Source organism: Pleurodeles waltl, chromosome 2_2 (assembly GCF_031143425.1).
Source record: "Pleurodeles waltl isolate 20211129_DDA chromosome 2_2, aPleWal1.hap1.20221129, whole genome shotgun sequence".
Classification (NCBI taxonomy): Eukaryota; Metazoa; Chordata; class Amphibia; order Caudata; family Salamandridae; genus Pleurodeles; species Pleurodeles waltl.
Window position 1 is genome coordinate 1,146,920,230 of NC_090439.1, and position 14,173 is coordinate 1,146,934,402.

The window sequence follows — 14,173 nt, forward strand, 5'->3', positions numbered from 1 at the left end:
AATGAGGTTACCACATCCACCTTGAGCCGATGGGAGTGACAGGCTATCTGTCAGGCATACTTTTCTCTGGATTTGGCCCCCCCTTCTTCAGTGCAGGGCAGCCCCACTAGATAAGAAGCAGGTGATTTTTCAATCGAACAAGTTTGTAGTGCAGATACCTTTGTAAAGCATTATCGGTTGGATGTTGACGATTATCTGCCTAGCAATTTTGGTCATGGCGTTTCGACCACTGCTCTGCAGTCATGCGTTTTTCTCTAATGAATAAAGACGTGTCAGTGAAATTCTACTTTTGTCTGCAACTTGCGATTTACTCATGATGATATGACTGGGACGAGGAGGACTATATGGAAATTGGACACTAAGCCTATTAAAGAAATGTTGATCTAATATAGTACCAAATGCCCCTCAGTGGCACTGTATGGTGCAGTGTGTGGGGCTCCGGCAGCAATATTTTAATCCAAGACACAAAAATATATTTTTGAGCCATTTACTTGCAGTTCCATTATCCAATTCAGGGTCTATTATTTATGAAGAGACAGGGCAGCCCCATATCAAGGATTCTTTGCACATAATCTGATTTTATGGTATTCGATTTGCACTAAAACTGAGACTGTTTTCACCAAGGCCATCCTTAAACATTGCCTTGCTTTGGATTAGGCCTTTAAAATTTCTTGACTCTCATACATCAGAGATGTTTTAAAACAGATCAGTGATACTGACCGTGACTATTTAGAGTAGCATGGAGATATTGCATTATTTTCAAAAAAATTATTAAAGGACTTGTTCAGTGGTATCAGAGACAATAGGAGAGCTTTAAAAGACCCAAGTGAATTTATGATCAAGAGCTGTATGTTGATGTAAAAGCAAGAGGGAACCTAATTATATTTGTCCCTGGTCACTAACACATACCATAGATACATTTTGACTCACTCTCGTTTAGGAAATGCCCATCATTTTGATGCTTTTCAGGTAATAGGGTACTGGGACACAGATATGTTGCTATGTCCATGCAATGGGAAATCAACTCACTCCATAGTGCATATGGCGCTTGTTTGTAAATTATGTACCTTAGAAAGGTAACATATTTTAAAACTGATTTGAAAATTTGAACTTTAATATTTATCAGGATGTTTTATGTACTTACCTAAACTAAATGATGTTTTAGTGAGTAACTCAGTTTTGATGTTTATTGCCCATGCCATGAGTGAAAAGAAACTTCTAACCCATGAGGTTGTTATTGTTTGTTCTAAATGTCTTTTTATAGTGGTTTTAAGCAATGTATTTGTATGATGGTTGCTGTCATATAGTTTTATATGCATAGAAACTGAATAAAGAAATACTAAAAACTAAACTTAATTGGTTAGTGGATCTTCAATTAATTCCTTAGTTTCTGTACCTGAATCTTGACAAGTTGGAAAATATATCATTGTTATTGCAACAAGCTACTGTGATGCCTTATGCAGAATACAGACTGGCACTCTAGTTGTAATCTTGCAAAAACTATTTTAAGCCACTAGATTCTATTGACAATATATAGTTCTAGCTTCGAACAGACTCCTGCTTGTACCCCCACCTCCCACATATGTAGGAACAGATCCGACAGCCATTACTTCTACCTCACTCCTAAAGCCTGGAATGTCCTGCCCAGTTCTTGCATTCTGCAAGAAAGTGAAAACTTGGTTGTTCACCGACTTTTTTCTCTGCTCATACAGCTATTGCTTCAGTACCTGGATACCCTCCCAGGTATGTTGTACACAAAACAAATATACATAATATAACAATACAACAGCTGTTCCAACCCATTCAGGTTCAGGTTTTATGAGAATGTATTACTATTTAGGGTTTATCCCTTGCACCCCCCGTTTTTTTCAGGCATTTCTCCTATTTTGGTATTTCAAGGAGCTTTTATTACTTTTCATTCAACAATGTTTTCTTCAAGTCCACCTTTATTTTTAAAGTATACCAAAAGTGATGGATGGAATGCATGAATTAATCTCAGGGTATGGCAATTACTCGGGCAACATCCCAATCCTAATTCAGGACTGGTTTCACATTAGAGGCAGCGTTTGATTCAATCATTCATCCACTACTTTTGTATACTGTAATATGTCACCCTAAGTGTGATGAGTATGTCCAGATGTGGGTCCTGTGCACACTGTGTCACTGGAATCAAGCTATACCTGACTGATGAACCCTAACTAGGGCAACACCAGTACTGGGTTGCTTATGTTCCGGTTCAGAGAGGGCCTGGTCTAGCAGTTTTGGGCTCTACTGTTTCCATTGGAACAGGGTCAAGATTGACTTGCATATAGCTGTGTCTAATCTGAGGTGGCTTAGTGTGCAAAATGTCAATTGACTGGGATGTGGCCAGAGTAATTACCAGTGGCTAAGATTAATTTAAGCATTCCACCCATCGGTTTTTCATACTTTAATATGATGGCCTACATATTTAAGTCAGCTAAGGATACTCACTAGAAATGGACCCTGTTGAAAGTAAGAAAAAAGTGTGCCAACAACAAAAAGGTATGATTTAGGTTCATTGTATTACAATGTAAAGACACTAATATCCGGGCGATTATTTTTGCAAAATCCAAGATTTAATTGTCATCCACACATGCTCAATGAAATACATTATTTGTAGATATTCTACTACAATGTATTATACTTTATTACAACTATAACATTTTTCAACACACAATCTTGTTGCTCCTGACAATCCCAGTACAACACTACTGCCACATTATCCTTTGTAGCTGTTCACCAAATAAGGTATTCCCTTGAACTCCTCTACTCCACCGACTGCCTGCTCCGTCGTCTTCGTACGCAGAATATGTCCAACCTGCTCATTCAGAATCATGTCTGTACCTTGCCTAGAAAAGAAGAAAACCACATACATCTGCATTAGAAGTCCTTTCATATGTTCTTATTCTGTAGTTCAACCTCACTTCACAAGGTATCATTGAGAATTTCCCATCAGCATAGAAGAGCTCTCCAAAATTCTTTACAAATCATGCAACCCAAGAAGAACCTTGTTTACACTAGAAAGATGTTTTCAAGCATTGTGTCACTTTTACGCTGGCATTTTTAGGAAGTCTGTTTCAAAAGTAATAATCTTTCATTAGTAGATTGGATGTGAAAGGACAAAAGGATAGACTCTACTACTTTACTCCAGCCATATTATGATCAGAAAAACTTCTAGGCTGAATTGTTCAGTCTTCATGCATGAAAATATGCAGTGCTGAATTGTTCGAACAATCTTTATAGAGTTGCGGGCCAATGATGCCACCGGCAGTGCTCAAGTTAATATTTTAGTGCCATGTAGTTAATTGATGCAGCTGTTTGCAGCATGCAAGTGTCTGTGCTAAAAGATAGTAAATGGAGAGTTCTCAGCTTCCCTAGATGCTCATGGGCCATGGGAGGTCTCTCTGGTGTTTTGAGTGGCAGCAAATTTAAACAAACAATCCTCACCCACAATGAGTGGTGTGCATCATCACAGGGTTTACCTCTAAGATGTTGGACCACTGTTACAATAGTGTGAAGCCATGTATGTGAGTTGACTACTCAGTAAACCATTATTCTTAGTATTCAAGCACTGGAATTGCCATGTGTAATTCTAATGCTACCCATTTCCATTGGATCCACAGTCCTTCCTGTATTCAGTATACTGCTACTAAACTTGTCACAGTGTAGATTAAGATTAAATCTATTGCCTCCCCTCCAGACACAAAATTAAAAGCACAAGAACGTCAATCATCACTCTGTTTCAACAGCCAACATGTTCTATACCTTCCACAGATGCGGGTCATGACAGGCAAGGAGAGGGAGTGGTGTGCACTCCCTTCAGTGAGCATATGGGTTTCGAAGGCCGTGTCAGGACAGCCAAACCCACATACGTACTGAGCTCTCTCCAACCTGAGCTGTGTTGCATGGGAGCCAAATCAAGGGCACTCAGCCCAATCCTGATACTGCTCTCATGCTGCCAGCAGGATGAGAGCAGCGTTAGGATTGGCCGCAAGGCCGGCTGGGAGCCTGTGCCTGACGAGCAGCGATGCAGTGATTCAGCGATGCGGCGATAGGCAGGTATGTGGTTTTTTTTGTTCTTGTTTCTGTTTTGTGCCCCTCCTTACCTGCCCTGCCACTTTTCCCCTACATCAGCCAGGACTGCTTTGTACTCCAAAGCATACTTGTGAGCTAGTGGTCACACACTGTACAACCCCATATGAGTGCCAACTCAGAGTTGGGGGTTCACTTAGCTGAACGATATTGGTTTCTAATAGTCCTTTAGATATACTGCCCATTTCTCCAGGTTGTGGAAAGCCAATCACTCAAAATTAGGGCCAATTCTTAAGGCAGCAGCACACCATGACAGTGGCTTAAAAACAGCAAGAAATGACTAATGATACAGAAGATTGCTACAACAATGAAATACAACAGGTAAGAAATAAATGTGATAAATGAAACTTATATATACAATTTCAAGAATTACTAAGAAAGTAAAGCCAAAGGGGCGGCTGAGGTGGAAAATCCTTGATTACTCTGAAAATAGAAAGAAGAGCAAACCAAAATGCAAACAAAATGTTTTAAAAATACATGAACATTAGTTCTGAAGTCTTTTTTCTGTTCATGAAAGGACTCAAAAACCTTCTTCTTCAAGCAACACCTCAAAGCAGTGGAGGAGGCCCCGCCCGAAAATGATGGGCTTTCTGCTGGCTCACCACTGATCTAGCCGCTCTCCACTCGCTGCTACATAGCTGCGAGTTCTCTTCATCTCCCTCTCTATAAATGTGTCCCCATCAACCGGCAATGTCTCGCAACCTCTGCCTTGCCTTTTTTTGTTTATATTTCTTAATTAGCATTCAATTAAACCTCTGCTTAATGTACAGTGGGTAGTGATAACTTCCTCCCTATGTCATAAAATCACAGTGATGCAATAACCCAATATTAGCAACATCATTGGCAACAAAAAGAAAAGTACATCATAGGGCAGCATGGTACATTAATAAACAACTTTAACAATGCTAGTCTAGCTTTTGCTCCCAGCCCTTCAAAAGAGTAGCCAACTTTAAAGAACAACTGAAATTAATAATGAACCTTTTTGTACCTCTAGCTGGAACCGCTATTGCGAGGTATAGGTTGGGGTGATGTAGTGTGTGACATATTCCTCATGTAATTGTGTAAAGTGAGCAAAGGAATGCGCAGGGGAAGAGGGGAGGCAGCTCAGAGGCTGTCCCAGAGAGCAGTGGGCCACTAGTAACTCTGCACAGACGTGTGTGGACTGTGACTTCTCCTTTGCCTCCTCACATCTGCTGGTCGTACGCCATGGTGTCAGCCCCAGCCAATGACCACTTATGGGATACCTGAAGCTAGAAGTTAACCGTAGGTGACTTCAGTGCTTGTCAGGCCATGGCAATCAAGCGCTTGAATAAAACCAAAGCAAGGTCTACTAGTTTTGGGTAATATCTAGTGCATTTAGTGGGCTTTGTGATCCCTAGCAGGCACAAGAGTCGGTCAGCAGGTAACTGTGAGCCTACTACTGGGATATGTGTTCCATTACCTGCAACCAAACATGCGTAAGCAGGAGGCACTTCCAAACCATGTGTATAAAAGTGGCATTGTTGGACCTGTCAGCCTTAGGGTGGTCTCCCACTCCCAAACTTTTTGCCTGCTTACCTCTATTTTGTCTGGATTTTAGCTCTGTTGGACTTCGGACTCTGTCCTTTTTACCACTGGTAACCAGTGCTAAAGTGCATGTGCTCACTCCCCTAAACAAGGTTTGATTGGCATATTCCTGATGGACATATTCCTGATTGACATATTTAATGTATATCTAAGTCCCTTGAACAGTGGTATACCATATATCCAGGGTCTGTAAATGAAATGCTACGAGTGGGCCTGCAGCACTCATTATGCCACGCACTGAAGTGGCGCCTTAAACCATGTCCCAGGCCTGCCATTGCAGCCTGAAGGCAGTGTCCCATTGCCATGTCGACCTGGCATTTAAAACCCCTTGCCAAGCCTTAAACTCCTCACCTCTTATTACATATAGGTCACCCCTAAGGTAGCCTCTAAGTAGCCCATAGGGCGGGGTGCTGTGCAATTAAAAGGTAGGACATGTACTTTTTAGTTTTACATCTCCTAGTAGTGAAAACGCCCAAATGTGTTTTCTCACTACTAAGAGGCCTATCCCTCCCATAGGGTAACACTGGGGATTCCCTATTAAAATAATAAGTTGTAATTCCTAAACCAGAGGTGGTAGATAGGTTATGTTTGGTACCTATGGATTTGTAATGATAAATGCTCTTTAATGATAAAGTCAGGTTAATCATCACAAGTTTGAAAATGCCACATTTTCCTCTCCTTAGCCCTCCATGCCTGTAACCTGCCTTAGGTCACATGACTTGGTGTAATTGACAGTCATATAATGGGGGATTAGCGGTGTCTGAATGGGTCATTAACTGACTTGATGGGGGTGGAGCTAAGCACAGCCCCACTTGCAACTGAATAGGCTGGGCTCTGCCACCATACAATAGGCTTAATTACCCTGAATTGTCAGTGCAGCCAGCTAGGAGCCAGGAGAGGCAGGACATTTTTGGAACTTCAGAGAACCCATCTGGAAACTTCTCTCAACTTCTAGGGCACCAGGGTATAAAAAGAACGCTCTCAGAAATGCTCCTCAGTTTACTACTGAACCTGTGGAAGGACTCCTTGCAGTTGTAACCTGCTGTGCATTCTGCCAGACTGCTGCTGTACCTAGAAGAACTGCTTTACTGCCTGGAGCCTGCTTGGGACCTTCAGATACCAGCCCTGCTGCAGAGTCTGCATCACCACTACACCCAGGACTCCAGAAGTGACTTTGAGGGCTAGTTCAGCCAGTCTCCTGTTCTGAGCCACAGAGACATAACAGGCTCCCACTATCTTAAACTTGCACCTGATCCTAGCCTGAGTGAGTCTTGCACCCTCAAGAGGTCGCCCTCCACTCCTGGACCTTTGGGTGTGATGCTAAAGGTACCCAGGTAACAATTTCCTAAAACTGAGGCTATTTTATGCCTTAAACTTTAAAAATTCAGAACTCTGGTTCTACTAAATGGATTTTCATGGTTTATGTGTCAAATAATTTAATAAACTTTTCCCTATTTTCCTAAATTGGTATGGGATTTTAATTGTGTTATTTTTTTCACTGTGTTGCTGTTTGCGTACTGCATAAATACTTAACACATTGCCTCAACGTTTGGCCTGACTGCTTTTTGTGCCTAGCTACCCAGGGTTAAGCACAAGTTAATTTAGTGACTTTTTGAGGTTTACCCTGCAAGGGATTGTGGTTGTTGCTTGACCAGGGTTCACACCCCAGTCAACCAAAAGTGAATTTCTCACAGGCATTAAGATAACTGCATCTTGGGCAGGTCAGCGACATTCTTGGAAACTTCATCTGCAGGCAATGCGGCATGAGATATGTTTGATAAAAATAATTAAACTGCATGAATTCCAGGCATGCACTTCATGATACACGCTTTAAGTGCTCAGATGTCATTGCCCACTGCTTGGTGGTCAGTAATGCACCTAGTCAGTCGTCCAAACTGCAAAAGGTGTGATTTGTGCTTCCTGCCTGTAACGCAGCATACAGTACCAATATGCCCTGCGGCCCATCCCATGCATGAGGAAGCACTGTAGCCCCAGGTGCAGCATTGGTTCATCTTGTTCCGCCAACCATGTGTTTCTTAGCACTAACAGAACTGCCTTGTGTACGAGAAAGAGGCTAGTTCTGAGCCCACCGAAGCCTGGAATTAATCTAAGGTACCATCACTACATACGTCACCCACATGTGGTATGCCCACCTCTTGTCATGGTGCTGAATCGTACTTCGAGCAAGGCTCTCATAGCCACCCCCCCCAAAGGGTAAGCTGTGACACATAAGGGACCCAGCTATCCATCGCATAGGCCATTATAGTTTTGCCACTGCAAAACATAACTCGTGCCCACCCTCCACCACTGGATGCTGCAGCATGGGAATGAAGACTAATTTCTGGGCAGATTTCCATATTAGATTATTAGATTTGATTCTAGGCCTGTCAGAGTCTTAAAAAAAGATCTGGCTGGGGTTACCTGAGTCATGCAAAAAAAATACAAGTCACAAGAGGACAAGCATCTTTGCAATTGAGGCGTGGCCAATGTGTGATAGGGTTAGCCGCATCCAAAAATGCATGGATGGCCAAATCGAGATCAGGTCCCGACCATGAGTCCCATCTAGGAGATCTCTATCGTTATGATAAATGTTTACTCATAGATAGCGGAAGGTTTTGAAAGTCGAATGGAGTTGCCCTGGTCCCAGCGTTTCCTAATGCTTGTGTTCCACCCAGTGTAATGGGAAAATACAGGATTTGCCCCAGCTCACCCTACGGCCTGTTTTATCACCAAAAAGAGCTAGTAAATCTTAGAGGCGTGTGATCCCTCAAATAGACCAGTACATCATCCAAGTATAGTGAGACAGTGTGCCAGTCCGCACCCACCCAGATGCCCCAAGCAGGGCCCCTACTGCGCAGCATAGTGGCTATAGTCTTCATGGCCAGAGCAAAAATCATAGTTGGAAGAGAGCAACCTTGATGGGTCCCCCTGCCTGTGGCAAATAGATGTGATATTTGATATCCAGTGTGTTCCCTCACACACAGTACCATATATAACAACTTGACACAACTGAGGAACTCAGGGCCCAACTCCATGGCCTCCAACACTCGGAGCAGATTCAACCAACCCAGTTTATGGAATGCTTTGTCGAAGTCTGAGACTGCCACCAGGAGGTCGGCCGTCCCTTCCACCATGCCCATGATGTGACATAACTGACGCATGTTATAGTGGGTTGCTTGCTGGGGAATAATCCTGCACTGATTAGGGTAGACTAATGAGCCAAGCATCAGAAGCAGCCTATTGGCAAGTACCTTGCTTAGTATCTTTTAATCAATGCTTAACATTGATAGTGGGTGGTTGAAGCTCTCCTCAAGTGGCACTCTGCCAGGCTTTGGTAATACTACTATGAGGGCCTTCCGGAGGGACTCCGTGAGTGTGCCTCACAGCTTCCAGCGGTGTAGTGGCAAGGGTAGCCCTAAACATCAGGTAATATTCTGTGCCAGGGGCCTTGCCATGTGCCATCTAATGAATCGCCATATGGCTCTCTACTAGCTGTAGGGTATGCTCTAACTGTAACAGCTGCACTGCGATCAGACCAGGAAAAGCCATTACGCGCAGGTAGTCTCCCAGTTGCACTGGGGAGGGCTCTGATGAGGGAGAGTACAACTGATCATAGTGCTGGGTGAACACTTTGGTAATGTCCGTTTGGGCATTGGCTGTGTGAACCGTGCCATCTTGTATTGTGCCTATCAAGGTTCTCGGAATTTCCGATCATAGCAACCATGCCAGTGTTCGCCCTGGATTGTCACCTTCCACATGCTGGCAGGCCAGACAAGGCTTTGTAGTCTAGGTTGCTTCGCCTTTTCACCTCCTCGCAATACTGACAACAGAGGTCTGTCAGATGCGGTTGAACGGCGAGCACTGTCATGGCTTCAATCTCCGCTCTCTTCAGGCACGACTCCAAATCTGTTATTGTATGGATCAGAGAGGATTTCACCCCCCCAGGACCTGCTTATGCAGTGTCCCCTCATGACCAATTTCATGGCATCCCATTCCTATTCTCAAGATCCCACTGTCCCCTTGTTCTCTACAAAATATTGATAGAGGTGTGTATGCCACGTCCTGCAATGGATCCGTCCCAAGTCTCCTTGTTGGTGAGATGTGGTCAGGTATGGACCTACCCAGGTATTCAGTGCTCTGTGTCCCCGGGGTGCCCCAAGTGTCAGACATTGTGTAGGTTTGACATCCTAGTCCATTGTTGGAAATGTTAAGTCACCTGCATACCCTGTGGACCTGGTGTGGAAGTAAGGATCAATCAAGTTATGTGTTATGTATGCAGTTGAAATCCCCTCCCCACAGCCTGTGTGCATGTCACCATCTAGTTCCTCATCATTGGAAGTGACATCGCCTAGTCCTTCATAGCTGTCCCATAGTAGACCCAACACTCACATGAGTGTCTTTAAGTACGCACCCCCTGGAATACTTCATAGGCCTGGCATCTCACTATAGGGCGATCCCATCCGCATGACCAGTGAGCCCCTTTCAGAAGCATCCAACACAGGGGCCTCCAGTTCCGAATCTAAATCAGTGTCTGTGACCAAAACCTGGAATCTGTTAGCACTGGAGTGGAGAGCTTAACCACCACCCGTGCTCATTGCTTGTTCCTCAGTAGGGTGGGATCTTGATTTGTGTGAGCAGCACTTAAGCCTCCCATTAGACCAACCTAGTAGTTTATACCTATGTGCCTCCGGTGGCTCATGTACCCGCTTGGAGCGGAGTCACACCCTGGCTTACTCAGGAGAGTAAAGAAGAGAGTTGCATTGCATCCACCACCCACAGGTGGGCTGGAAACAGCAGTGTGTAGGATAAATCCAAGGTGTGGAGTTGTGCTTTTACAGCTCCAAGTGTGGTGTGCTTGCTCTGGACCTCCACTGTGTAGTCCGGGTACACCGTTATATTGTTCCCATTGAAGATCCAGGGGCGCTTAGCTCTGAGCATCTGCAGTAGCAAGTGTCTATCCCTGAAGTTGAGTAAGCGCACGATGATCAGACGTGGCAAAGCTCTCGGTGTCGGGGACCGCCAGAAAAAGTTTGGCGTTCGGGCCCTTGGAACCCTCAGGGAAGCCCAAGAAGTGGATATATTGTTGTCTCAGGAGCATCCTTCTGCATCCTCAGCTCTCAATTTGAGCACCTACATCTCCTTGTGTAAAGCTTTCAGTTGACCCCGCATGGTCACCAGGAAAGGCTTCATCAAGGTTAGGGAGAATGCTAGTTCATCTACATGCTCTGAGAGATCCACCCACAGCAGTCCAGTTTCAACTTGTATCATCCCCAGTTGAGCTTCCATGGCAGTTTTGCAGTCATTTATAGCTTTCAGGATTTTATCAAACATTCCTGTTTGCTCACATTATGCTTTCAGTCAGCAGACCGGATCCCCCTGGGATAGGGTGGCTGGTAGCATGACCATGATTGTTTTCTGGGGCAGAGCCCTAGATGTCTTTGGGGGGATTATGCCTCCACGGCCCTTGTAGCAAGGCCACCTGATGACAAATTCTGTCATGTCATGGTGCAGCACAGGGTAGGACGTCCAACCACCCAATACAGCCAGGCACACCTGCACCTGGGAGACCACTGGGTACCCCGTAGGCTGTTGTCTTAAGATGCAGTGTGCACTGGCATACCTCGGTGTTCCTTTAGTGCAGGGCTTCTAGGCATTTGCAGTGGGAAGATCCCAATCCATGAGCCAGGATGTGATGCACTATGCTCCTGGTCTCTATGCCTTTAGAGTGTAGGTCCACTAAGTAGGACTAGGGATGGCTACCAGGCCCAGGCACCCACTCACATTTCACATAGGGTCACTGGGCATTCTTTGTAATGACCGTGGGCAGAGTGGGGGCCATAGTATTGTGACATGTCTTGTCGGGGGCTCTAGTACTTCTTTAGGTACAAGCCAGGCTGCCAACCCAGGTCAAATGACACTCATGTTCTGTTGTTCTAGTTTATTCATAGTACATTTTTATTGCAAATGGCACATAATTGACTAAAGTGGCATTATGGAGTAATTACAGGAATTTAGCATAATGTGACATTCCAGAAATAAGGCAAGTCTAATTTACATTTTGCTCAAACCTAAAAAAACAATGCCTCAACCTGAGTGACTTTAAGATCTGGGCAGATGATGCCTCCATCACTAATGCACAAGTAGTGGTTGGTGACATTGATATCCTCAGAAACGTACAATTGGTAAACTGCCAAACCCAGGCTGCTGAGCACAATCTTGACCTTATTGTCTTCTTGATCCCAAATGTAGCTATATCAACTTGTGGCAGGGGTGTCACTTTTTATTCTGAGATGTTTGTGAGCTCGGCACAACACTATCAAAGGGCGATATGTAAGACTTTGGTTTCTGTCTGATGCTGTCTACTGAAGATCTCTACTGCCAGGGTCGCAATCACATGGGTAGAGCTGAGGGACTCAGCTGAGTGGGGCATTTAATTTTTACATTGTCTTCAGGTCAGTAAGGGGGCTGCAGACCTATAGAAAGCGTTCTCCTCATTGTTTTCCCTTGTAATTATCTCCATCTGTTTACTGCTCAATGTTCCCTCAGAAACTACAAAGTGCCTTACAAAATTAATCATACTTCTAGGCATCTTATTAACCCTTCCCTGGTTATCTGCACAGTAGTGCTGGATTAGTGACGGACAGTTACATTGGGTGACTGATCTGTCTGTGTAGCTGGTGCATAGATGTTCTAGGTCTTTGAGATGGCTACGACAAGTGAATATCACTATAGCACTTGGTCTTGGAGGCTCTGGTTTCCCTTTGAGGTAGATCATGTTTAGATGGTACAGCAGCCCTCTTCCTGCTACTTAACCCACTTCACTAGGCTGTCCACCCGAACATGTATAGGGCAGATATTTGTGGACAACTTTCAATGCAACTCTGTTGGTCCAATTAATGGCTAGAGAGCCTACAATGGGGAAACTTGCCTTGCTCATAATGTTCACAATAAAATAAATAAGAACCTTGCTGTTACATTTTGACCATTGATAAAAATGTACTTAATCAAGAGGGACGTACAACACTTTAGCATAGGATTGAACACAGCACTGTTAGAAGTGTACAATATTTCTCATTAGCTGATCTTGATCTAAGCATCTTGAATATCCACAACCATAGCCATGTTGGTGGACTCCACTTTTATCGCCCTGAGTAGTGAACTTCTTACATTTAGTACCTGTGAGTACAACACATCAATCAATCAATCAGGAATTTGTAAAGCGCACTACTCACCAGTGAGGGTCTCAAGGCTCTGAGAGGGGGGAGATGGAGGGGGGGTGTTGCTAATGCTCAAACAGCCAGGTCTTGAGAAGTTTCCTGAATGTAAGGAGGTCTTTGGTTTGGCGCAGGTGGGTGGGAAGAGTGTTCCACGTTTTGGTGGCAAGGTGTGAGAATGATGTACCATTGGTTGTAGTTGTGCGGACGCGTGGGACAGTTGCGAGGGCGAGGTCGGTGGAGCGGGAATGCCGGGTTGGAGCTCTGTGAATGACTCTACCTGAATTAAATCACATGACTAAAGGATTCTAAATCAATAATTTTACACTAAATTGGTCTCTGTTCTGAATTACACTATTAGATGCAAATTTCGCAAGCATGTCTTACTAAAAGAACCCGTATCTTGATCAGGCTAATTTAACTAATACCACCAGATCACCTCCTTGAATTGAGAGTTCACTAAATTGCTGTTGCCGGAATTATTAACCAAATTGTGCGTGCCCGATTGCTCCTGTTGTCATGTTAAATCGAGGAAGACCTAAAATATAAATCTTATTATTTTCTTGAATCCTCCCTATTTGCCTATCCTATTGTTAATTGGGTTTCGTTAACTTATATTTTAAATGTGTCTTACCACTGTTGTGCTCATGTACAATTTGAGTGGATCTCTCACCTGAATTGTTTGGTCTGTGCCTATCTGCCTAATCTGTGTCTTAAAACAACTGCACTTTTGTTGCATCTTTGCAGACCTTGCAAAGGTTTACTAATCATCATCATATATCTTTGATGGGGTGGCTCCTGAATATCAAGTCAGGGTTTCATGAGAATCTAATATCAAGGACAAAATATCAAAGGACCTAACTCAACATCTATGTACCTTGATAAATGAATATCTTTAAGGTACATAGCTTGGAAGTTAAGAATAGTAAATCTATGCTTCCCTCTGTGCAGTTACCTTTTAATATTTTGTCCTTTGATAACCTTTCAATGATATTAGTGTGTCATGATATTCATATACTCTATATTCCAGAGGACAACCATCTTTGATTATCCTAAACTGAATTGTTTATTGTTAAATTATACGGCTTTGAATTTAATTTGGTCAGACAGCAGGTGCGCTCAAGCTGTGTTAAGGTGAACCACATACTAAAATGTATATAGTGGTGTTGGAAAGTACCATCTTGCCTGGCATGTTACTCCCATTTTTACATGTATGTAAGTTTGTTTATGCCTGTCTCACTGGGATCCTGCTAGCCAGGACCCCAGTGTTCATAGTTTGT

At 43.7% G+C, this 14,173-nt stretch overlaps 1 protein-coding gene across 1 annotated transcript in view; it reads right to left on the reverse strand.

Moving 5' to 3' along the window:
• Nucleotides 1-2,740: 2,740 nt before the first annotated feature.
• LOC138278806 (glutathione synthetase-like) overlaps nt 2,741-14,173 on the reverse strand; it is a 184,578-nt gene continuing 173,145 nt past the window's right edge. Inside the window, exon 12 of the mRNA XM_069219322.1 lies at nt 2,741-2,870. Within this exon, the coding sequence (XP_069075423.1) occupies nt 2,741-2,870 (130 nt within the window). The remainder of the gene's footprint in view (nt 2,871-14,173) is intronic.